This window comes from Rutilus rutilus (assembly GCF_951802725.1).
Source record: "Rutilus rutilus genome assembly, chromosome: 10".
In the NCBI taxonomy this organism is placed as follows: domain Eukaryota; kingdom Metazoa; phylum Chordata; class Actinopteri; order Cypriniformes; family Leuciscidae; genus Rutilus; species Rutilus rutilus.
The window spans coordinates 19,830,856-19,858,064 of record NC_140215.1 but is presented as its reverse complement, the minus strand read 5'-3'; the positions used below and the strand labels follow the sequence as shown (position 1 = coordinate 19,858,064).

Here is a 27,209-nt window from a genome sequence, read left to right as displayed (position 1 = left end):
ACTGACGCCGCGGCGAGCCGCTCCTTCCCCGCGCGCTTCTGCTGTCCAACAGCGCCTCTCAGCAGAGCTGCCCGTGACTGCAACAGCGACAGGGAGAGTTCGTTAAAAGTGCCCCAGTACTCTTTTGCTAATTAAAAAGTGCCAAAAATAAAGACTTCAAGAGCAGGGGAATTATCATATAAATTATGTAGCTACACTCATTTATGCATCATCACAAGGTGATTTAAAAAAAAAAATACCGTAACATTACATGTACCCCACCAAGGAAATCACATCTACATTTGGTAATGTTCACTTGAATTGTAATTTCTGTAAATTCAGTTCTGAGTCAAAAGACCTTTCAAAATTCCTTGCCTCAAAATCAAAATTGGACTTTGATGTAACATTGTGTGACATAATCTGTTATTTCACTCACTGTAATCATAATATAGAATACATAGGAAATTTAATTATTTTATTGGCAAAATATTTTATTCATAAATGTACATGTTCTTTTGCAACCCCAATTAAATAATTTCCTTTGTGACTTTAATTTCCTTATTATGACACTAATAACAATTAGGCTAAAAAAAAAAAAAAGTGTCAAAACTGTTAAATTGTATGTTAAATAACTTGATCTACTGCCTCTGTACATTGAATTGTGTATTATTGTATTTATATATTTACCTAATATTTCTTTTTTCTCTTTTGTTCTATTTTGCTGTCATCCATTGTTGCTGTATTTAAGTGTTCAAGAAACTTATATCTGTATTATCTGATTCGTTCATCAATCATTAAAAAAAAGTAACATTACATGTTGTCACAGTTATGTTCATTTTTTCTTAGTTATCATGGACTTTTAGTTTGTTTTCATTCACATCATGTGTTCCTTTCACTGATCTATATATAATGATTTCATTATAGGCTAGTCATTATATAGATCAGTGGTTCCTTTATTTGATTTTCCCGACAATCCTTTATATGGTTACTGTTATCTTGTTTGAGTCACTACTTAAGTTCTTCCCTCACAGTCCTTCAGTGCTCGGTCTACGTTACATTTAGTGCGTGTTGCCTTGCCTGTCTGATTATTATTTGTATTATCCTCATTAAACTTCGTATTTGGGATTGTATTCTTCATCTTCTTCTGCCTTCCTGCAACCACCCGTGACACATGTAAACAAAACAAGCAAGCCAAACAAGGCAACAGTAAAAACAATATGTACATCGACCAATCTAAAAAAAAAAAAATGCATATAGGCTAAGGGGAAAAATCAATTATCCAAACAAGTATTTCCTGCTGAAAAAAAAAAAAAAAAAAAAAAATATATATATATATATATATATATATATATATATATATATATTGCATTAAATAATAGTGTGTGAAATTGAAAAATCATCCACAGTGACCACTAGAGGTCGTTGGGTTCTGTGTGGCTGTTCAAGTCTTGAATGTTATGTGATGTTTGATACTTAATGTTAAACCTAAAAATGTTCCCACTAAATCTAAAATGTGATGGTGTTCCAGTAAGTACTGTAGTTTAGTTAGATCATGATCAGTGAAGTGGATCACAGTATATGGTCCTTTAATGCAGTAGAATTAAAGAGCGGTGTAATTCTGCCTATAAAGGCTGTTGGTCTCAGTGAAGGTCAATCAATGCAACTGTATCTCCACAGAATGATTCCCAGGACAGCTTCTGCTTAACACACAGGCAAAGAGGCTACAAGAGACAGTTTACATGCTGACTGGGAAATAGCCTACGTTTTTTTTTTTTTTTGGAACAGGTGTAATATTGGAATAATGCAATATGTCTTTAAGAATTATGAAATACAAATACAAAATGCACACTTCCCCTTAGAAACCAAAACAAAGGTCTCACGGTGAGTTCATTGTTTTCATGCCAAAGCTCTCCTTGGCAGAGTCTCCTTGGTAACAGGCTGTAAACTCAAATCTGCTTCAGGCAAAGACGCAATGAAGACAAAGGACTGACCCTTAAAACACAAGGACGTAAACATTGGAACTAATTTAACTTCATTTAACTCAAACATTTCAATCCAGAGAGGCACGGATGAGTGACACTGGTGAGTCTTGCTGGTTTTAATGTACCTAAGCAACAAGAAGACATTTTTTTATGGTCTCTTATTTAATAAGTACTACTTTAACATAAAATAATTTGTCTTGGGAAGTTCTATGATGCATAACTTTACGCATTATAAATTGTTCTTTTAGGCTCACAAGAGCTTCTCTTTTTCTTATGCATAAATACATGATAATTCATTTTTGTTTATTAGTCAGTTATGAGCTGCGTTGGGGTGTTAATAAGTAAGCAAGAAAAACAAGCATTTGGAATGTATCATAGGTTAAAAAATACTTAAAATAGTATTGTACTGCACTAAGACAGAACTGCATCATATTTACTGCAGCACTTTTACAGGAAGGTATTCATTACAGCGAGTGCACCAGAACTGCAGCTAATTTCTGTGTTTGTGCATCTGCCAGAACACTAGAGCATGAATAAACATGAAAGCAGCAGCTTTGTGGAGCAGCTGTTGAAGGAAGAGCTTGAGGCTGTGGCTCTGGGGCTGGAGCAGGGGATCTACTCCTGGGAAGAAATTGACCTGCCTCATGATTCACAAGGCTGCACTCCCCTTATCAGTGTCTGCAGGAGGGGTCTTACTAGGGTGAGACATTAGTGTGATATGATGAAAACTAGGCAGAAACTATAGCTCACTTCTGTGTAGTAAATCTATTGTAGTGTAATGGGGTGTATTGCATTGATTGTAATATAATGGGCATCATATTTCACTTAGTAGCTTTTCTACTACTTCCTGTTTTCTTTATTTAATAGCTATATTAAAGATTACACAATTAGTTTTAAAGATACTAATACAGTCCAGCATCATGGGGGCACTGAATTGTTTGTATCGTTCCTTTTGTTTGTGTCTGTGCATTGGTTATGAGGATTTTGCAGTGACTCTTTCTGCAGGTTACATAGTTACACCAAATATTCATTGATTGAGTGAATAATTCACTCAATTAATTCATTCTAAACGTTCATTTAGGAATGAAAAAAGACTGTATGATTTCACCCTCTACTCTATACCTGTATTTATTTGAGGGGCCAGCCATGTAGAAGTGTTCAAAACAATTGGAAGTTATCGAGTGCGCTCTCATAATGTACCTCGATAACGAGTGTAGGCTACAACCAGGTGTCAGCAACCTATAAGGGATAATCACTGGAATGAGACAATAGCTATGTAGGCCAATTTCATTTAGTTAAATTAAAGTCCCTCAAATTTGCATTCAGATGTACATTTTTTAGGTAACTATTCATCATAGACACACAGCCTTTTTTTTATGAAGTTAGGTGATATTACTATTAAAGTGTGAGATTTTAACCTGTGCTGGTGCGCAGATTCGACAAAACAGGCCCTGAAAGAGGCGTACGCCACTTCCGACACATAAGTTGTGATTTATAAAAACAAACTTGACGGGAAATTTTGCGCACCTGCACGCAAACTCTGACCCATGCGTACGAACGTTTTGGAGATGGAGCAGTTTGGCGACACCGATGGTGAGCTGGAGTTAAGTGTCTTTTTGGTCACTTTTAGACAGAAAATCTAAAGAAAATTAAACATAATACAGAAAGATAATACAAATATAATTTCCCTCACCAAGCCTGTCACTTGAAGCAAATATCCATCCCTTCTTAAATGTCCGCGTCAGCGAGCGCGTTGGGCCGTTTAGTGAAACTGACGCAAAAACAGTTAAATAAATAAAATAATGATTTAAACTATGTTTTACTTCTGATATAAACATTTAGATTAAATATTCCATTCAAATTAATGGAGTTAAACACTTAAACATGAAATCATTACTGAGAAGTTATAACATTTTTTATATTAAAGGAGCCGTACGTAAGATTGTGGCCAAAACTGGTACTGCAATCACGTTCAAATTACTGTAGAGCGGTGTGTGTATCCCCTCCCCCTCCCCCTGACTCGAGGTTGCCAGATAGGCTGCAGGATCCAGCATGAACGTTTGTAGCTGCAGCTGTGGTAACTAGAGCAGAGCTGGCAACCCGGATGCTGAAACACTACTGACTTTGTGATTGGTAGATAGGTGGAGGGTGGAGCATCAGGCCAAAACACAACATGACAACATCAACATCAGTTGAGGGCTGCAACTTCACTTTTTAAATGACAATATCCTGGCCGGACTACTGTTGTCAGTGATATAAGTATTTGAAATGAACATGATTTCTTAATGTCTAGTGACATATCAGGGCCATTTTATGATTAATTGAAATACATTTCTTACATACAGCTCCTTTAATATTCAGTCAATAGAAATATTTGTTGTGGATGCGATGTTTTTGAACACTTTTCCTGTGGCGTGCTGTTTTAATGTTTTAACCACAGAGATAATTGCTTATCATGATAATACCAGATTGTCTGAGAAAATAGTTTCGTGCAAATAATGCCCAAGGCCTATCTGTTTCCATTAAAAATATAAATCAATTAAAAATACAATTCGGCCAGTGGAAAAGATTGAGAAAAACTTTCTCTGAAATGTATTTTATACACTATTTGATTTATGTATTCAAAAACAAGGCAAGCATAGGCAACTACATGATTTTTTATAATGTAATGTGCCTTGTACGTTAAACGTTATCACGTGGATGAATAATCATATGCAAATGATATGCAGATGAGGATCTGCATAGTAAAACTAGGCGTTGTAAGCTCCATATGGTTATTTCGGGGTTGAGACGCATGTGCGCACAATCTTCCGCTGACTGGGATTTATAAAGTGAATTCTGCGCAGGTTCTGGCGTACGAACGGTTTTATAAGTCTGAATATTTTTTTGCGTACGCCTTTTTTGGCTTTCGGGCGCACGTACACTTTTAGTAAGGTTCCTACGCACAGTTTTATAAATGAGACCCCAGGTGCGCAAACTGCGCACTTTAGTAATTATCCCTCTGCGTCCCAAGATTGCCGACCGCTGCGATAGAAAATATCCATGCACTGTGAGAGTCAAGGTGAATGAATTCCCACATCTAGCCAGAAGAGCACTTTCACTGCACTCATGGTTACACGACAACAATGTACTAAAAATTGAAAAGTTTTTCTTTGCGTTTTTCGCGTAGGCTACAGATGCCGTTTTCAGAGCGATCCCTATTCACGTGGATCCGTGAAAAAATGCTGTATTATGCATGCCAGGACAGTAGTTGGTGATGTCACTTTGTAAAAAAACACTGCACAGCTACTGAACACGTAATAAGCATGTGTATGACGTCACTTTTTTCACAAACTCGCGTTTTTGTAGTTTACACTAGAGTGCGGATCGGGCCGAATTTTTCTGTCCGAGCCCGGCCCGCGTCCGACAGAGCAGTAACCGAACCCGACCCGAGCCCGACAGGCATAAAGATATTTATGTCCGAGCCCGACCCGAGACCGACAGTTAAAATCCCATTTTTTTCTCATACTAATGACACATGTACGTTTGTTTGTGTGGAAAGTCCGCTTTTATTACTGTATAGGAACGCATTCGGAAATGTCAACAGGATGAGTGCATCAGCGCGCACGGAGAAACAAGCGCACTTAACACAGACGCGCATGCACGTGTTTGGTTGTCACGGCTACATAAACAAATTTGAAATTAGCGCACACAGGAAGACAGATGTTATGGTCAAATTTTACATGCATTTTAATCACAAAAATGAACGTTTGCATCAAATGAAAGCATCAGGCACATTGGCTAACGTTACCTACATAATAAGCTGTTTTAAATTTAAAATGTTCAATGCCTTATCGCGCTGATGTGACCGAGCCCGACCCGAACCCGAACATAATTTCTAAATATCTGTCCGAACCCGGCCCGGCCCGTCGGGTACCGACGGGTCCCGTCGGGCTCGGGTCGGGTATCCATCCTCTAGTTTACACAGACTATATTGGTATCGTTTTCAATCGTTTGGCCTCCAAAAAGCTGTTGTCGTGTAAATGAACGGCCAAAACGAATAAAAAGTTTTCAATTATCAATCACTCGTTTTCATTCACTCATTTAGTGGCCTATATTAGTGGAGTAATGTAGGTAATTGTGCAATGGGGGCAATTTCGAATAGCCAAGTGTTTATGAGTGTGTCATTGAATCATTTACTCAACCAATTGGTTCAAAATTAGACTCATTCACAGCGCAATGGCAACATATAATTTTGATCTTGCTTCGTTTTGAATGATTTTCACTAGTGGAACAAAAATATTAAAGTAACCGCTAATGCTGTGTCAAAAATGTAGTTTACTCAATATTAACTTATTGTTTATTTAATTGTTGTAATATCACACTTGCAATCGTGATGTTGGTCTTAATATCACCACCATCATATGTGCATTGCTCAAAACTACATACATACATTTTGAACACAGGTGATGCATTTCCTTCTGGAAAGAGGAGCTGATGCTACGCTGTGTAACCATAGCAACCAGACAGCTCTTCATGTTAGTCAACCAGCACTCCAGGGGGAGCTGTTGATGGCTACGATGAGATATGTACCGCACCAGAGGCAGCTCTCACTAGCAGCCTGGTGGGGAGATCTCTACTGTCTACAGGACCTGATGGTGAGCAGCTCAGACTTTAACTTACACTTGCCATTTGACTGTTTGAAATGTGATATCAACCCTAGGTTCAGACAAAGCAGGCCAGACTCCACAGGGAGATCTCTGATGGATCAGTATTGGCCATCTGTCATGAGATATTTTTACACTCACCTCAAGCAATGGCTGGAAGGAATTACAACAAACGAGTCTTATATTGTTTATGTGTTGGAGGCCCGGACAGACTTGATGGACTTAAATAAACAGAACAGAGATGGTCTGACCCCACTGATGCTGGCTGTAAGGGATGTGGATCTGTTTGAAGGACTGGAGATGCCGTGGGACTATCAACCCGTGGAAGTGGTGAAAGAACTTGTGTCTCTTCAGGTGTAAGGAATCCCATTTCAATTTTATTTAATTTTACAGTTAATTTTACTTCTTGGATATAAAAATCAAATACATAGGTAAGGTATTTGATTTCGTAGGCCTCTCTCATGAAAAATCGCCAATGATCCACGTTCTGATTTCCAGTGACACAAGGATCCTTGATGGGAGAGGTCACACTGCTCTATGGTACGTCTCTCAGATCAAGAGCACCAAGAAGGAAGATCTCTTTAGAATAATGGAGTCTTCAATGCAAACAGGTAAAACGCTGCATGCTTTAACACTTTTCTTTTCATAAATTGTGGAAGAGATCTACATCATATCAATGTTTCACTAAAGTTCTTTCAAGCATGTGAATATAAGTGTCCCAGCAATACCAACTATAACTAATGTAAATAATGCATGCACTAATGTTCTCAAATCACTGTTTTATTCATGAGCATTTTGCTTATACAGTGTTATTTTTATTTATTTGTAGTGCAATTATTTAGAAACCTGTTTATGTTCTCAGTGCGTTTACTCATTTTAGTGTTTGTATTGTATTTTGGAGATACAATATTCACGTGTCTGGACGTGTCTTATTGGTCAACGAGTCCTGCTGTACACTCCAGCGGCCCTCCTACATGTGGCTGTTGCACACCAGTTTCAGATAAGATGAAGGTCAGGTGCTTTAACACGACTTACTCATTAATGCAGTGAATACTGGCAGGGTCTCCCACAGAAATCCATGTGAACTGTGTGAACAAAAGCGTATAATTACAGCATTAACTTCATAAAATAATAAATATGTCTCAGTGGGACTGTAAAGGCAAAACCAATTAAATGTAGTTTATTTGCTCTGAAATGTTTTAATTAAGCCCTTCATGGTGTTCCATTCGGCTGAGCCTTGGTCACAGGCATCACAGCTGGCTAATGATGGTGTTTGTTAGTTGATTGAACGGACCACCTCCAGATGGTCAGTAGTCAACAGGTGCATTAGTCATGTGTGATTCTGTGAGAGCTTATTGTGTCGGACGGTCGAGGAGCTTTTATGCAGTTTTGTTTCTTGCTGCATACCAGCTGTGTCATTGAAAACCTTTCCTTTACTGAACTTTAAAGTCACCATGAAATCAAAATGGACTATTCTAATTTTATAAAATATTGCTGTATTTATTATAAATCATTTATCCATGCACTTTTTTTTTTAAATTCATGTGCCTAAACTAACTCTTTTCCTGGCAGCATTTTTTTTTTTTTTTTAAGTTGCCAGTCACCACCAACATTTTTGATCATTTTCACAAAACTTTCATGGCCCCCAGAATATGTTGTTGTATGAATATTTGAACATGCAATATATTCAATATAATTAACAGAGCCTTCTGCTTTAAAAACTATCTAAAATAACTTCCCCTCTTGCAACGATATCTCTTCTCTTCCCTGATGATGTTTTTCGGCTTGAGGGCGGGACAACCTGTCACTCACATAAGATCACAGTAGCAAACCACAATGATACAACGATCCAATCAATTCCCGATAGACAAAATTGAGTCCAGTCCTATACATTTTTTTCTTGTTCATGAAGCCGTTTCACTCAGATATACAGGGAAGAAAAGACTATTGCAACTTTTGTTTAATGCCGACTTTAATTTTTTGCAGAAAGAATCAGCTGAGATTATCATTGCACAAAAGAACAATGCAGACATCCACCAAGGTGAGTTGCTAGAATAGACTTAAGAAACATTAATTATGCTCATCCTAGAAGACAGAATACAGAATGTCTGAGGTACTGTACACCTGCTGAATCATCCAGAAGGACAGTGATTCTCTGTGTTCACCGGGCTTTTGAACACCCCCTTTGGCAGCAACCACCATCCTGAAACACACACTCACACACACTGCAGCCTCAGACTCTCAGCCCATCCCTCAGAGAATCCATGACAATGGGAGGGGTGTGTCTGACTCTGCTTTTTGGGCTCCTCTGTTTCAAATGACTCAGACTACACAGAGTCATCAGCAGAGAACCTCTGACACTCGCAGATAAGGATTATGTAAGACTCAGAGGAACTGTAAAACATTTGGTTTCAGTGAGGCTTGGGTTACTTTAGAGAGGACAGACTTTATGAAAGGTAATTTTTTGTATACAAACACACACACACACACACACACACACACAAAGTTTGGAGTCAGTAAGATGTTTTAAATGTTTTTGACAGAAGTGCTCACATGGTTGCATTTATTTGATCCAAAATACAGTATACACAGTAATATTAGGAAATGTATTACAATTTAAAATAGCTGTTTTCAATTTAATATATTTAAAATGTAATTTGTGATGTCAAAGCTAAATTTTCTGTAGCCATTATTCCAAACTATTCTTATTGTGTGTGTATATATACATATATACTGTATGTGTATAATAGTTTTCTGATAACTACATGAAAAGTGATGTCTATGTATATGGTAAAAGGATTAATGCTTCTAGGGACATTTTGACAAACATTTCAGTTAATAATATTCATGTACAAAGATATATAGATCTTAAAATGTTGGTGGATTTAATTTGAATGAATTTGTTGCCTGTGGATAGTGGATCTACTTTTATACTTTTATGTATAACCATAGGGAATGTTTCACATGACCCTTTTCACCCAGGGTGTATTTGGATGTCTCTGCAGATAACAGGATTTGCTTTGAGGACTGTATGGAGCCAAAGATGGACATCAGACAAGACAAAGATGAGAGGAAACGAAGCAGGTTAGCCATCTGACTGCATACACATTCATTCATCACTTCCTCAAACTAAATTAGCATTCAGATAAACAAGAGAGCCAATCATAAATCAACAAATCAGACTTAAACACCAACACCAGCAGCTGTGTATACATAAACTGCACAAACAAACTACCCTCACAAACAATCTGCCTGCATGAAACCCCATGTCTGTTCAGTGGCTCCCTGTCATTTCTACACAAAGACGGTACAGAGGAGTACAGTTACAGGATCAAGCCGTCGTCAACATAAGACTATGGTTCCAGGGTGTGCCATTATCCACAGAGAGAGAGAGAGAGAGAGAGAGAGAGAGAGAGAGAGAGAGAGAGAGAGGGGGGCTCTGCCCTTTTCAGAATCATTCAGCACATTTCTAAAGAGGATATAGCTAATTTTTAAATGCTTTGAAAAATGTGAACAAACTAATGTACATTTTTCACTCAGTCGGACTTCATCCTTACCCAGCCTATGGAACAGTAGAAAAGACTGGGGCAAAATAAGGCCCTTGCATCCTTCACTCAGTTTGACTTCCTCCTCAATACCCGTTCTCCCTGCTGCTCATGCCACCCAGCTCAGCAAATCTGCACCAATGCTGATGAACCCTCTTCTTGATGCAAGTGTGCTGCTGAAAGCACGGGCTAACATTCATAACAGTAAGTATAGACAGTTGTTGATTGCGAAAGACATTCATAATGCATAAATGCACTTCCTGGAATGCAGTTTGACAGATTACATTGGAAAAAACAAGCACAGTAAACCATTAAAACTGTACTTACATGCATCAGCTGAAATGTAAGTTGGTCCATGAGTTAAGGCTAATAGCTTGTTTGCAGTCATGTGATTCTGATGACTAGCGAAATTCAGATGGAGGGCAGTAAGTGAAAAGCAGAATGGATAAGATGGATGAAAGTCCGTACTGTGCTGGTTAAGAAAGATATAAACAGAAAGTCACAATGTATGTTGGACGTGATCCTTATGTTATGAAGAGGAGCAATTTTTCTACTGAATTGAAAGACTTGTCTGTCATCAAGGCGATTGGTGTAAAGAATGTAAAGCTGCCGTCACGCCGTTTTGAATTCTGGGTCTGATTTGTTTATATAGCGTTGCCTTTCTGCTAGTGAGTTTAGGGCAGTATTTAGATTTTCTGTCGTGATTGTGAAAAATGTCGCCATTGTAGGTCATCCACGCTGAATCGAGAATTGCCAGTGGTACTCATATCATTGCTCCGGGAGAAAACTTTGAGGAGGTGACGGGAAGACGCCGGATAGTGTTTTTGAAAGTTTTGTATTTTGTTTGGTTTAATAATTAACATTACATTTGCGAGTGTGACTGTCAACTCGGCTTGTGAATTAACTTGCACGCAGCCACTTCAAAACGGTTCACAAGCTTCTGTGGATTTGATTTTGGTTGTCATTTGTTGAAATGAATGTAACCCTCTCCGATTATCCTTCGTGGCCATATGAGAAAGTGAATTTTTACAATGACAACAATTAAACTTCAGTTACATTTCACCTTTCCAACAAAGAAATGGATCGACTTCTGTCAGCTTGTTGAACACATTTATAAGCAGCAGCACGTGACTGTTTTCACGGTAACCAGATCAACATTGTGAATGGAATTCTACAGAACTTCAGTGAAAACATCAAATGATCATGCAATGCAATAAAATAGCTTCTCTTCCCTGCAAACGATACCATGAAGATTGTGAATATTTAACCAAGTCAATAACAAAGCAAAAGGTAAGCAGGTATCCATATTAATTTCAGTATCAGCAAATGAAAAACGGCATTAAAAGGCGACAACTTTTAAAGTAAAAAAACGATAAAAGTTAAGTAAACGATAAAAGCTCCTTGTGGTTTCTCGGTTTGATCCATTTGAGCAACCATAAACGATGCAAAACAGGCATTTTGAGTTTGCGATAGTGCTTCCTATGTAGAAAATCGCTTCCTGCCCTCCATCTGCATTTCATGCCACAGCAACGCAGTGACATAATGCCATGTGCAAACAAGCTATACACACAGCACCGACAGATATCAACCAACACCAACAGACACATTCATCAAATTTAGTCGGTTACTCCTGTCGGCGTCTGTTGCAGTTTGTTCTCATTGACTGTGCATTTTCAATCATCATTTGTTGGTAGGTCGTAGAATGTCTGAGCAGTGATGATTTGAGCAGTAAACTGATAATTTTGCCAGCGTCTGCCTTTAGTAAAACTGCATGCAATCCAGAAGGTAGCTACAGATCATGGAGCACTATGGAGTTCACAATGGAGATGTGTTTATAGCCAGAATCAATAGAGCACTGGTGTAGCTCCCCAAACAGTCCAGATTACCTTGGATGTTACATAGTTTCACTGCTTTCCCAGTGCTCAAGAAATTCTACATTGCTCTCTATATTGCTACTAAGACTGGAGGAGTTTCCAAAGAACATCTGCAGATAGCACAAACTAGAATTGCACTGCGTACATGATGAACAAGAAGGGAAGTAGTGCCAGTGTTAGTCATTTCTGTATTATTAGGGTAGTCCAGGAGACATTTACTTGTATTGCCTGGAGATTGTCCTACAGTTAGAAAAACAGAATGAATTGAAAGAAGCTGGAGAAGTCACAATCTCAGAGAACAGAATCCTGACAGAGGTACCTTCATCCAGGTAGGAGTAGCTAAAGCATGAAAAACAGCCTCTCCATAATTTTCATCATAAGTGAGAGCAACTGGTTTGTAGTCGTTGTGGTTCTGGGGCAGCCCATCTTTTGCAAAACATCCTTCAGACTTTGTGACAGGATTATCCAGCTGCTGTGCATCTTCAACCCCTGATTTCAGCAGACCCCAGAATCTTGATCAGCTGCAAAGATAGCCTGAGAAGAATGAGTGAGGGAATTTTTTCGTCAGGCGACAGTATTGGTGTAGGTGAGGAGTAGAATTATAGCATGCTAGTGCTGGGTTAATGCTGCTCTGAAACTACTCCTCGTCTACACTAATACTTTGTATGATCTATAAGGGGGAGGCTTACAGGATGTTCAAGAAGTATTTCTCAAACAAAATGTATGTTGCCTACCTTGTGGTTGGTGTGTGACCAAAAATGAGGACATGTACTTGCTTAGTAAATGGGGCTGAAGGTAACTATACTTTTAAGTTGTGTCTGTGTGCAAATTGTATTGCCATGAATGAAAAATACTGTTGAGAAGGTTGTCACATGAAGGGAAAGCATATAATACAACTTCTAAAACTTCTTAATTAACTACAGGGCTTAGAGCTGTTGACACAGGGGATGACAATACCAGGCAAAAGGTGAGGGAAATCTTATAAAAAATAAATACAAATAATAAAAGTTAAAAGATCTTGACTTTAATAGAATGTGATGTGATTACCAGACGCCACCTACTCTATGTTCAAGGACGCCCAAACATCTCACTCCTCTGGACAATAGATACAAAGATGGTTCTGCACGTTCAAGTCTCGAGCACCCACTGATCTTAAAACAAAGCAGCATCTTGCCCATCTCATCACAATCTGGACGAAGATTGGAAAGGATCTCCGGCCAGTCTTCCCGAAGATCCAGAGGCACCAGATCGGGCAGTGAAGAGAGCAACTCCTGCAGCAGTATTAGCCAAGAGGAGGATGAGACCCTGCCTCAAGATGCGCACAAGACACATGTGGGATTAGAGAAGTCACTGAATTTGGAATTAGGGACCTATTTTGATTTTCAGGATTTAGTCAGTTCTGTAATTAGCAATACCACAAAAGATAAAAACAATATAATTTCAGACAACAATAAAGGCTATACAGCTATCAAATCATTGACTGTTAGGGAGATCGAGGCTAATACGAGATCTTCCAAGTCTTCTAAAACAATTGAAAACTCAAAGGATATTCACAGAAAGTGTCCAACTTTGGACTGCTGCTCTGTTTCTGAAGGACACAAAAGCACAGTCAGGGAAATACAACCTTTAGTCAAAGAATCCTGTTTTATCGCAGATGAGAAACACTTTACCACTGTGGATATTACTGAAGTAGAACAAACTACAGATGAAAAGAACAAACCAGTTAAGACAACTAGAGGAAATGACAGGAAAGGCAAAACATCTATTCAGACAAACCAGTCATTCAATGTTCTGGCACACAGAAATCAAAGTACTGTTAAAAGTACAAGGAACAGGATACATTCACCAATTCAATCAAAGCTGCAACTTAGAGAAAGTAAACCCACAAGCCTAGTAACTGCAGGAGAGACTACTAACAAATATTTGCCAAGAGCACCTACAATAGCTCGCAAAAAAACAGCAGATGAAGGCCCAACAACAAGAAGGATCTCTGAACCTTTTCAGCACATTAGGTCAAGTGATGACAAGAAAGTAAACAATAACAGTCAAAAGCAAATTCACAGAGATCCAAGAAGTGCAAGAGCATCCAAAAAGCCTGCATCAGGAGTAGCACAGCGAGCAAGATCTGCTGTCGATTATGTCACTTACAATGACATGTTTCTGAAGATCAGTCAGGGAGATGAAGGTCCAGCAATCTATGAAATGTTTGCAACTCCAATTTATGAAAATCTCAGAATAGACTGTTCTGCGGAGAAAGCAAGACAGGTTCATACAGCGCTTCAAGTTAAAAGACAGATAAATGGAAAACCGAGGGGCCAAAAAACAGTGGAGGTTAATCGAAGGAAACAAGCACAATCTGAGAGATCCAGTCGAGCTAAGTGCAGGCATCTCAAGCGGAGGGATAATGTTACCAAAGGGATGAAGAAACACCCTCCTCCTTCAGAGAATAAATGCCATGTCATTATAACTTCTGCTTGTGGAACTGTCCAGAAGAAATCTGAAATGCCCATCATTACTGGTGACGGGAGGGACATGTCAGGCGTAGAAAGACAATGTACCTCCATACTGTCAGTGATTGAAGAAGTACTTTCCAACACTGTGCCCAAAACAAATCTCATTAAGGACATAATACATCAAGAACAGACTCTAATGGATGCAGGTGTTAAAAGTGAACCTGAAATATCATGTGTGAACAGATTGCCCACGCAGCCACTGATCAATACATGGACAAGTGACGGAACGGTATCACCTGTGCACCAGAGGTTTTTAGATGAGGCCAGTGATGGACCTCTCACTGATGACCTGCTGCGGTCTTTGGCAGAGGAGTTGATCTCACTTGAGAAAAGAGATGTTGAAACACTCAAGACTGAAAATGGAGATGGCACAGTTTTTAAACATAACTTGCCTTCAAAATTTAAGACATTTCTAAATGAGGTAACATTCTAACATATTTCACTTGTACATAGTGTCAGGGTAGCCAGCAGTGCTCCTGGAGAGCTACTTTCCTGCTGACTTCAGCTCTAACCCGCTTCAATACACCTGCCTGCAATTTCCAGTAACCCTGAACACCTTGATTTGCTGGTATGGGTGCATTTTATTGGGGTTGAACTCTGCACGATGATAGCTCTCCAAAAGCAGGGATGACTACCCCATTCCTTAAGTCAATATTCTATGGCTCATCAACTTTCTTTCATCCATCAGGGTGTTTCCTCAGGTGAACTACACAACACTCTCGGATCTTGCTCACATGAAGCTATTACATGGACAAAAGGAGAGGTTCTGGGTAAAGGAGCTTATGGGACAGTAGGTGTTTAAATGATAAACATTACAAAGCACCATTTTTAGATAGTGTTCTCCAAGCACAATCTGATATAAAGGTTTTTATGTTTCTCATTTTGTTCTATATCTTAATTTATAGGTGTATTGTGGGCTAACCAGTCAAGGTCAGCTGATTGCAGTAAAACAGGTGGCACTGGATGCTTCAACTTCAGAGATGGCAGAAAAAGAGTATGATCGCCTGGAGAGAGAAGTGGAGCTTCTTAAGAACCTTCATCACACCAACATAATTGGTTTCTTGGGAACAGCTCTCTGTGAGAATACTGTAAGCATATTCATGGAGTATGTTCCAGGTGGCTCCATCTCAAATATCCTGAGCCGGTTTGGACCATTGCCAGAGAAGGTCTTTGTTCTATACACTCAACAGATTCTGGAAGGTGTTGCCTATCTTCATGCCAACAGGGTCATCCATAGGGATTTGAAGGGGAACAACATCATGCTTATGCCCACCGGAGTGATCAAGTTAATCGACTTTGGTTGTGCTCGTCGTCTTAGCTGTCTTCAGACTTCAAATGGAAGTAAGAGTGACCTTTTGAAGTCTGTGCACGGTACTCCATACTGGATGGCACCAGAGGTGATAAGTGAGACAGGTCATGGACGGAAATCAGACATCTGGAGCATTGGCTGCACTGTGTTCGAAATGGCCACAGGAAAACCACCCCTTGCACACATGAACAAGATGGCAGCCCTTTTTTACATTGGAGCTAGAAAGGGCTTAATGCCTTCTCTCTCTGATGACTACTCTACACATGCAAAGCAATTTGTCCAGGCTTGCCTAACCAGGTACATTGCTCTTTTACTCAAAAAGGAAGAAATATTTGCTCTGGTTCTTTTTGTGAAGTTTTTAAATCCACTGTATATATTCAGCCTATGTTTTCCACACATTTCTTGTGTGCTTTGTAACAGTGGGAAATTGTTTCTGTTTGCAGAGATCCAAGGCAACGACCGTCAGCAGAGGAACTGTTAAGACATCCATTCATCTCTCATCACAGCCAAACCTGCAATAGACCAGTGAACTGAAAACTTATTCACCAAATCAAAAAGTAACTTTTTAAAACAATGATACAAAGCAAATTGACCATGTGACCCAACATCTGACATGGGGAAAATATAATTTACTAAAACACATTAAAGAACTGTTAAAAGTCATTTGACTAAAGTGGCAATAAGCTATTAACACAAATGATCAAAGACTGAGGTTAAGGTAGTGGAAACAATGTAATTTATTAAATCTAAATAAAATTGGGGAGGGGGGGGAGAGAGGGGGGGTGCCAGGGTTTGCACTTGCCTTATCCAACTGCAATTCAGTGATCAAAAGTAAAATTATGGTTTGTACAATGCTGGCCTCGTTTACCAATAGCCTCACACCGAAAAAAAAAACTAAATCAAAAGATCAAAACCATTCATCCGTATTCAGAAATAATGTTGAGGGCCTGTGAAAGCCCAGATCTCTTTGGGTCAGCACTGTGATAATGAAATCAATCTTTTTTTACCCACCTGTTTCTTGTTATTTGTTATTGACTTACAGAGTTGCACAAATAGGCTACTGCTTCAAGCCAAGAAATATATAAAAATGCACTTCACAGCGAAGGTTATGTAAACTTCATAGAACTACACTTTTTGAGGCACAACCTTTGGCATCCAGCTTAAGGTCATCTTGAAGGTCAAAAAAGGTACAAATTGCATGGCCTCTGACAACATGCCAGGTAATTGGCAGGGTGTAGATTGCCTGCTAGTTCACCCTCTTCTGGAACATGGAACACCAGTTCAAACATCACTGGAAGGCTGTGCTAGAAATGCCAAAGATAGATTCTAACACTGAGTCACAAAATCCCCCCCATATATTTATATATATATATATATATATATACACATTTTACAAGCAGCTCCAAACCTGAGAAGTTATGGTACAGCTTTTAACATACAAGAATGTATGTAAATTTTTCTCCACATTCTGTAAACAACTCGTCCCTTTCATTTTAAACATGCAGCTCATATAGAGGGTATCAGATGAGGGGAAGGTAACAAAAAAAAACATTCAAGGAACTATGAAACTTAAATCTTGATTCTGCATTCCTTCTAAATAACAAATGAGAGGAGCGTCAGTCATTTTAGAGGCTGCTTTCAGTCTTATAAATGTTCACTGTGGCAAAACTTTCATTACTTATTTTTATCACGTAAAGATTTTTTTTTAAAACTATAATGGCCCTGAATTTCACATACTGGCTTAAGCATTCATACTGACTGTTCATGAGGGAATACTGAGAAAAAAGCAGCAGTTACACAGAGATGGCTAGACTTAACCGAACTGCCAGAAGATCGGGAAGCATTTTTATTTTCTTTCTCTTACTCTTCACATTCCTGTTTTTTCTCTTCTTCTTAAAGAAATCTATGCTTGATTTTTCTTTTATATTTTATCCTCTTTTCCAATCAGTTCAAGAGTCCATTCCATGGGCACTAAACAGCGAATCAAGCATTGTCAAAAGTATCTTTGTAGTCTGTGTTGGCCATTAGCTAGGCCGACGCCCTCAGGGCCATGGCTCTCCACTGGTTTCCTGTCCAGTTTCACTAGGGTGTTGAGATGTCCGTAGCCCACCTGGTATGTGACAGGGGGAGGGGGGAAGGGAAGGTTAAGAACAGAGTTGTGAGATGACACACAGCTGAACAGATGAACAATGAGAGGAACTACCTGCACCGCCTTTGGAGCTTTTGTTCTTTTTGGAGTGGTGATTGTGGCTGGCGTCGGGGTTCACCCTCTTGCGTGAGGAACTGGAAGCTGAGCTCGCACCATCGGCAACAGGACCTAATGGGCTCCTAAGGGCCGAACTAGCTGCGGGTGCCTCGAGGACGCTCCTGCCATTGCCGCTATGTGTGTGTGTGTGCGAGTGGCCGTGTTTGTGATGGTGACGATGGGCTGAGTGGTCTCTGTGTTTCTCCTTGCTCACAAGCGGGCTGGAATGTTTGCTCTTTGCAGCACCCTCGTCTGAGGAGCTGTGCCGCTCAGAGGACACCTTTATTTTCATTTTTAGCTCCTCCTTACTAGATCCGCCTTTCTCGGTTTGGGAGGGGACTGGAAGACGCAGTTTTAAAGAGCTGCTTTTCTCACGTTTGTCCAGGAGCTTGTCCTGCCCAGGGACAGGCAGTTTCATCTTCAGGGGCGAGGCAGTGGTGACTCCTGCTCCCTGCTGCCCGTGAGACAGTTGGGGTAAATGTTTGCGGTAATCTGTCTGTGTTGGAGCAACATAGACCTCAGTCTCCACACTCTGCTGCTCTTGCCTGCGTTTCTGCACCGCCAGTTCAGCAGCATGTTTTTCCCTGTACTTGTCCAGAGACATTTTCTGTGTGGGTGCTGCAGGTGGAGGATAGGTTGTTGCCTGGTGCTTGGCACCACCACTGGCCTTGTGTTCATGTTTGGCAGGGTTGATCTCTGTACTTTTGTCAGGCCGATGTGGGTGCATAGATGTGTGTGGGGGAAGTTGTTTGACAGAATACAGGTCTGAGCGTACTTGGTCCTGAGGCCAGTCACTGGGGGCGGTGTAAGTATAAGAGGTTCCCTGCATGCTGGCAATAGAATCAAGAGAAAGACTGCTGCTTGAGTTGCCTGGCAGGGTCACTGGGAAAGACGTGGAGGCTTTGGAGAATGCTGTATTTGTAGAGACCCCAGGAAGGGCATCCATCAAGGACAGGTCCTGTGTTAACGAGGGTCCCGCTAAAGAGCTGCTATCTGAGCCCTGACCATCTGATTTGGGCTTCTTAGCCGCTTGTGTAGCCTAGAAATAAATATAGCAACTGTGTGTAATTTAACCACATTTAACAATGTAAAAACACCAAATGGACGATTTAGTCTTAACTGCTCACCCTCCAGTTACGAATCCTCTTTAACCTGCTAGGTGTCTTCTCCAGTATCTGCAGAAACTCGTGGGTCAGTTCTACAACAAAATTCAAATGACTATAAATGATGGGTGACTTACAAATAGGACAAAACGAGCCTTATGTGGTAATTTAGGGGAATGTCCATTTACCATCAAGAAGTTCAAGTGTAACTAAGTTGTCCACATACTCCCACCAGTGCTTTCCATCAGTGGAAACGGGGATCTCCCAGTTGGACCACTTGCAAGCCAGGTGAATGCAAACACAGGCGATGACTGTGGGCTTGTACTGCAAGCAGAAGGTGGTGAGGTGCAGACTGCAAGAGCAGCACGTCATGGAGGAAGAAAAAAGACAACAAAGAAAGAGCACAAAATGATCAATTGCTGAAGAGATGGAATGCAATGTTGAACATCTAGAAAGTATTATTAAGGTTAAGAAAGCATTACAGGCACTAAGATGTTCCCCAATTCTGAGCAACATACTTCCAAAATTTGCTTGCACAGTTCGGAAGCTACTTGATATAGCTGCATGCAATTTAGTCACATTTTACAATTTAGACATTAAAATAAAAGCATTTTTTCTCCAAATCTACTGTTCATATTTTGTGCCCTACAAAAAGGTACAATCTGAATGGCAAAAGACAACATGAGTAGGGATGCTCTGATCAAGATTTGTTTTCCATCCAATACTGATTGTAAGTTGAAAAAACAAAAACAAGTAGGCTTACTCAACATATCCATACAAGAATACACAGAAAGGCTTATGAGGAAATGGTCTACAAGGCCTACTGTCAGACTGCAGTCAGCCAATTCTGATCAGCAGTTGATTGATTGTAGCATACCTACATTTGAAGTTTAGAATATCAGTAAAAAGTCTAAAAAAGATTCCATAAAATAAATTCTATTGAGGAATTAAAACTGTGCTAGCAAAAAAATAATAGGTTTGTTACTCATAATCAAGGGTAAACTTGATACTACTGACATAAAACAGTACATTCAATAACAGGTGAAAAGGCCTGCAGTCAACAGAATTGTAGGGAACAGTGAAGCAAACAAGCATATGGTTACCATCCATATTTACCATAAGAAATGTAAACCTGTGTAATGAAAGGCATAAAGCTGTTTGGCCTCATTAAGTGCTTATTCTTTAATCTCAGTGAATTTGCCTAGTCACTTTTTCTGCTATACTGATGCCAGAAGAAAAAATGCATCAATAGTCCCTGAAGAAGCCACGAAGAATCGTACATTTCTCAACCAACATGCTAACAATCTTAAAAAAAAAAGAAAAGAAAAGTGTTTTACTGTCTTTTGAAAATTGAATAACAAACTGAAGCCTCAGTCAAAGCTGGATGGTAACCTTGTGCTACAGAACAGAATCAATGTTTGGACATGGGGTGAGAGGAGCTTTTAAATCCTAATGCAACAAAGACAAACAAATTATGACTGCCACATTCATAAAATGCATTAGCTATCTGTGATAAAAACAATACAGCCTCTACTTTTATCTTAAAAATAAAAAATTGCAAGGAAAAACACACAAGGGAATAAAAATGATCGGATCATACATCAACTGTCATTGGCCATATGAAACTGGGGCTGATTTATCAATTCAGTTAAAGTCCTCGTCCTTTGGGTAACATGCTCTTGTTTGAGAACGTCCTTTTTATATGCAAACCACGTTAAGCATATGCTGCTCTAGTCCCATGTTCATACATCGCATATAGTGCTGCAGTATCCCTTTGCAAAAAATGGGAAAATACTAATGACAACTAACCTAACTTAATGAAGACAATAAAACAATGAGGGGGAACACACACACAAAATCAAATTTGATTAAATTACAAGGAAGACTACACCCTTTAAGGACCTTGTGTTACACACTTAATATAGACCATTTTTTTAACAGATTATAGGGTGTATACAAATACATAGCCACTGAAACAATTATTTCAATTTACAAATTCAAACAGGTCCTTAATGGGTTTGCTTGCGTTAAAACATAGGTACATCACAATGGAAGCACAACAGATGTCTTTATCTCACAAATCAATTCAGGCATTGAATGACAAAAAAAAAAAAAAAACACTTCTAAATAGTTTGAATACAAAAGACCAAAACATGGTTTAATTATCACTTTGAGAATAACAAAATCATAAGAAAAAAACAAAGGGGTCTGGGTACTTACCGTGAGGACTTCTATGTAATGTTTACATCTGTGTAATCTTTAGCTGCTATTCAGGCTACCAAAGTGTCTTTTTTAGACAAATGCACTTCTGTAACCGAGCAAACGTGAGGTTCAAGAGCACCACTACACTTCACATTGTGCATTCAACCCCTCTGTGCCAACAATGATCCCTCGTACAATACACCGCACTGCAACCGGGGCCGGTGCCGCCGGACCCCCTCCCCACCCCGATCTGAGGGCATTTTTGAGAGGGGGGGCGTCCCAGTAGCCACCGGTGCAAGGAGGGTGTTGGACACTGGTAGGGTAACCTGCAGTAAAGGAAGCTATAGTGTGCAGTCACAGTGCAACAAATGAGGTTCTGGATAACAACCTGTTGGTAGCCATGAAATAGGAAGTCTGTGCCAGATCCTTGCTTGCTGTGAAAGTAAACAGAGAGAAAGAGAAAGGCAAAAGAGTGAGTAAAACTCTATATGCAAGTAAAAATGAGACCTAATTTCACTCAAATCAGTGAGGTTTACCTCTCCATGAACTGCATGCTTAACCATAGTTCAAAAGCCAATAGTTCAGATTAATAGATTAAGTAAGCACTGTTTTATTTCTAATGGTGATTGCAGAGAGCATATGAAGTAAAGTCTATACCTCGGACTAGCTGGGAACATTTCACAACATCAGTGTGTGGATGTTCAATTGTTATTTCAAAGCCTGCAATATAAAGCACATGAATTTAATTCCTAACTGAATCACACAATTTTCAACACCTGTGGATCATGAAAGAATCATGCATTATTTAGAACAAAGCCTTTAAAACAATGCAGAATCATTGATACCCATGTGTCCTGTTGCAAAATAATCAGAATCAAAAGATCCAAGATTAAGTGAAAATCAATTTGACTTCATTGCAACAAAGCTTAAGATCATCATTCTGTCTTTAAATTTAGCCATGATGATACAACTTTTCAGTCAAAAACTGAGTGGAAATGGGTTTATTTTTTATTCAAACTTTTTTTCAAAGGTGAACCACTGTCAGCAAGCCTCTATGTTCACTCTAATATTCAGTTCAAAGGAACCTCCTTCCATAGACTTACCTAAAGTCTGCAGCACTATGGTTTCAAGTATCACCAGCTCTTGAGCTTGCTGGAGGTATGCCTGAAGTTCAATAGACAATCATTACATGAGGCTTGTAATGTGTCTTTCTGTATCTTCATCCAATAAACAGAATTCTCTGCACTCTTCCAATTACAGGCAACGCTAATTTTTTGCCGCACAATTTAACACTTTCTATAAATTAAGACCCTCAAGACAATATTTTCCTCATTCAAGGGAGATTTGTGTCCTAGCACTGACACACTGGATGTCTAATGTCAGTGTCTCACTAGTCCATTTTCAGTTGTAAGCCTCATTTACATCACTGCTGGAGAATCAAAGGGAGTCTGTGAGTTTCACATGAACGGGAACGTAGAGAAATATCAGAGGCATTTGTCCTCCTTAAATGGCTAGTTAGAGTAGTTAAAGGTATAGTTCACCCAAAAATTTAAATTGTGTCATAATTTACCCTATGTCGCTCCAAGCTTGTAAATATGGTCAAAAGAAAGCTCAAAAGTGCTTGCATGACAGGCAAGACCAAACCTCATTAATTCTCATGCATCAAGCAAACACGTTTGCGCTTCTCTCGAACATATTTGATGTGGTCTATTTATATGTGCTTACCAAACTCATATGTGAATAAAAGTAGGGCTGGGCGATAAAACGGTATCAGTATTTATCGACGGTACACCATTGTCGGTAACGATATAGCGCTCGATATTTTCATTAAAATTCCGTAGTCGCGCGACCACCACAAGCATTCAAATTTCTCCGTTATTAACTGTAGATCTCTATTCTCTATTGATCTCTAGATCAAACAGAGCTGGCATGGAAACCAGGAGAAACATTGTGCCATGAATGAACTAGTTACAGGCTTTAAAGGACAAGTTCGATATTTTACACTTAAAGCCCTGTTTACAGATCGTTTCTGATGAAATAGAACGGTTAAGATTAAAATTTGGACACATGCTGCTGGCCCGAGAATTTAGGTTTATTTCGCTTTCCCACCTACACAATGGCAGCCTATGGGCACTGGAACAATCCTTCATAAAACGCATTAAACTTTCGATTACAAAGACGTGAAACTCACCGAGTGGTCAGGGGTGTTCACTGATATGCTCACACAAAAATCGCTGCAAAAGATGCTTTCCAACAGGTTTTATCGAAGTTTTTGTCCAACGCCATTGACTTGTATTGGATGAGCTGTGTGATGTACGGTATTACTCCGCCGCTGCTTCTTCTGCTTCTTCTGTGTATTCAATTAAATGCCAGTGGTTTGCTTGCAATTGGCAAAGGTGCATTATCGCCACCAACTGGGCTGGAGAGTCTATTATTCAAGCTCTCAACGGAAGAATGTACGGGTGTGAGGCGTTTGGAAAAATAGGTCCACAGTTTTACAACGAATGGTAAAACACCTGTTGGAAAGCATCTTTTGCAGCGATTTTTGTGTGAGCATATCAGTGAACACCCCTGACCACTCGGTGAGTTTCACGTCTTTGTAAACGAAAGTTTAATGCGTTTTATGAAGGATTGTTCCAGTGCCCATAGGCTGCCACTGTGTAGGTGGGGGGGAAAGCGAAATAAACCTAAAATTCTCGGGCCAGCAGCATGTGTCCAAATTTTAATCTTAACCGTTCTATTTCATCTGAAACGATCTGAAAACAGGGCTTTAAGTGTAAAATCAGAACTTGCCCTTTAAGTCCAAAGATCAGCAACATTCACCATGGATTTAATGTAGTAACACTAACTGTAACAGAGTTTGGCAGGAATAGTAAAATGCTTTCAAGTACATCACACATCTTTTTCCAGCACTCCAAAACTCAAATATTATAATATTTAAATGTTATTTTTAGTGATGAAACATTATTTGTTCATCCTTCAAAGATTACCCCATTTGTAAAACTAAAAGTTTCAAGATGTAGGAAAACTCTCACTTATTTAAAAATTATTTTTCTTTTAATACATTTTTAATTAATTTTTTTAATCAAGGAAATTTCTCTGGCATTTCTTTCTTTTTGCTGTATCGAAAACATACCGAACCGTGACACCACTGTGTCCTATAAAACCAAACCGAGAATTTTGTGAACCATTACACCCCTACTTTTTACAGATGTTGATCTACATCAAAGTTTGCCTTGATTGTTCTACGTTTACACTTTTACATTGCACACCTTTTGAACATTTTAAGTTCAAGAGTTTCTTTAACACTTACTTTTTTATCTTAATATAAGACAAAGAAGATATTTTTGTTTACATTTTATTTTGTTTTTGACTGCTAAAACTAATATAATTTGTTGTTTGCCTTAATAATGTAGACACCCCCCACCCCCAAAAAACAAACAAACAGTGGTTTAAACTCAAACTTTTCTACATGTCTTTTTAGAAAAAAAGGTTATTAAAAAAATGTCAATAATTATCGATACCGAACAATATGAAACATTATATTGTGATAAATTTTTTAGCTATATCGCACAGCCCTAAATAAAAGCATACATTAATTTGGTTCATCAGGGTGTAGCGTGAGTAAACGTTGACAGAATTTTCACTTTTGTTGAACTAACCCTTAATGTTAATTAATGGATGTGACATACATCTGATAAAAAATGTTACACAAATAAAAAACATTTGGCAGATGAGAAACCCATGATCAAAGTCGAGTTGTTTAGAGTTGACTAGTGAGACGCCGGATTCTGTAGCGACAGAATCTAAACACTCTTATGGAGGCAAGTGAACCGGAAATTATTCAGTATGATGAAAAGGTGGAGGAAATAAAATCAATAATAATACCCACGACTTACATTACTCTTTGTATCCAGTGGAGGCTCTTGTGGGTTTAAACACGCATGCGCTACTTTAATGACATGTTCGAGTTTCCGTGGTTGCTCTTCAACTTTTGCAGCCAGAAATAAAGTTGTTGGGGAGATGGTCTGTAGAGGAAAGAAAAGATTACATGGTCACGTTGAAAGATGCAAGTCTACTTTAAAGGGTTATTTCCCCCTAAAATGAAAATGACATCAATTACTCACCCTCATTTTATTCCAAGCCTATAAAACTTTTGTTAATTTCGAAACCCAAATGAAGACACTTTTAATGAAACCTGAGAGATTTCGGTCTCACCATTAAAAGTCCATTCACTCAAAATGTAGATGCTTTAAAAAGTTCATAAAGATATTGCAAAAGAAATCCATATGAATCGAGCGGATTAGTTTCCTGAAGAGACACAAATGCTTTAGATGAACCGATTTAATTAGGATTTTATTCATAAAAACACTGCTCAACGCACATAAAGCACATCAAATATGGTAAACGGAAGCTCAAACATGTTTGCTTGACCTGCGGGAACCAATGAGGCTGGTTCTCGCATGGTTTAGATGAATGGACTCAATGGAGAGACAGAAATCTCAACAGGTTTCATTATAATGATCTTTATTTGTATTTTAAAGATGAACGAAAGACTTACGGATTTGGATCGACGTGATCAACATGAGTGTGAGTGACTGATAAAGTGTTCATTTTAGGGTGCACTAATGCTTCAAGAACGATAAAAAAATGTCATCACAGCTGGCTAGACCAGATATTACCAGTGTCTCTCACATGTTCATCGTGACACTTCATCTGCAGTTAACACATAATTCTATGTTTCCATTCCACTTTAATTTTAAAATCTGCATTAACGGTTGCAATGCCAGCACTGTGGAAACATTCTTACACTCCAGATGAAATGAAACACAGAAGCTCATGAATATTCAAATGGTTAAAAAGGCTATATGCAATGGATGCAGGCAGTGTGGATGGAAACACTTACATTTCTGTGGAATTTGGTGAAAGAGTGGTACATATAAAATCTGTGCATGTAAACAATGGCAGTATTTATTGTGAGTTGAGAACTGATTTTTAGAGTTAAGGAAAACGTAGGATTATGTAACTTCTGCCATTTACTTAACTACGTATTCGTGTTTCGTATCGATATAAGGTGGTCGCAAAGCCAGCATATATATTTTTAACAAACACCGAAACAATCACATAATTCATATTTTGACAGGTTTAACGTTAGTAGTGCAGAGCGGCTTTAATATTTACGGTAACCGGCCTGCTCGCGTGCCATTGACATACGCGTGAGATGCGTGCTGTCGCGCGCATTAGCAGCTAGAACATAAACACAAATCGAGTTACACTAGCTTATTATCATGTTACGATTAGACAGACGTAGTTATAGCAAACTGGCCAACATGTAAATATACAAAATTGTACGTCAGTAATTTGTAGAACAATAACATTAATTAGCAACAACCTGCGCAAGACATTTGCGCGAGCTGCTAACATAACGAGGATAAACTGACAATCTCCAATAATTTCAGCCGAGGTCACAACTATGCTAGCTGCTACATGTTCACGATAACCTGAAATGACAGATATTACAGGTGTGAAAGTAAAACAAACAGTCACATCGAGAGACACAAATGGGCCTTGCTGTTGAACAACGCGTATGAAGGATACACATTTAGTCTCTGGCCCATGTCCTGAATAAGATTCGCGGCTTGCTGTCGATAGGACAGCTCTCTGTCTGGCTCCACTCCGCAGCGACGGGACGGGGTGGTTTCTAGCTGCTCCCGGGTGAAAAACCATTTGGACGATGATCCCCGGCACGCCGCCATTACCGTCCAGCAAACGAACAGAGAGCTAGCGTCACGTATTTTTACATACGTCACG

At 39.2% G+C, this 27,209-nt stretch overlaps 2 protein-coding genes across 2 annotated transcripts; one reads left to right on the top strand and one right to left on the bottom strand.

The window, feature by feature from the left end:
• The first annotated feature begins 8,902 nt into the window (after positions 1-8,902).
• On the top strand, positions 8,903-16,457 carry map3k19 (mitogen-activated protein kinase kinase kinase 19). The gene is made up of 8 exons (XM_084421330.1): positions 8,903-9,063; positions 9,613-9,691; positions 10,148-10,356; positions 12,950-12,993; positions 13,077-14,960; positions 15,228-15,329; positions 15,445-16,145; positions 16,292-16,457. The coding sequence occupies exons 1-8, from the start codon at positions 9,057-9,059 to the stop codon at positions 16,380-16,382; spliced, it is 3,117 nt and encodes a 1,038-aa protein (XP_084277456.1). The 5' UTR covers positions 8,903-9,056; the 3' UTR covers positions 16,383-16,457.
• Positions 16,458-16,561: 104 nt separating this feature from the next.
• Positions 16,562-27,185, bottom strand: ccnt2a (cyclin T2a). Its single transcript, XM_084421331.1, is given in 12 exon segments — positions 16,562-17,839; positions 17,841-17,862; positions 17,864-18,022; positions 18,024-19,132; positions 19,221-19,291; positions 19,385-19,548; positions 21,787-21,832; positions 22,056-22,118; positions 22,502-22,562; positions 25,298-25,426; positions 26,305-26,386; positions 26,997-27,185. Coding segments are annotated over 12 exon segments (2,106 nt in total). The 5' UTR covers positions 27,155-27,185; the 3' UTR covers positions 16,562-17,797.
• Positions 27,186-27,209: the final 24 nt, after the last annotated feature.

Coding starts and splice junctions, on each gene's coding strand:
- map3k19 (XM_084421330.1), top strand. Junction 9,692..10,147: donor GATGAGAGGAAACGAAGCAG/GTTAGCCATCTG, acceptor TTTTTCACTCAG/TCGGACTTCATCCTTACCCA. Junction 10,357..12,949: donor ACGGGCTAACATTCATAACA/GTAAGTATAGAC, acceptor AATTAACTACAG/GGCTTAGAGCTGTTGACACA.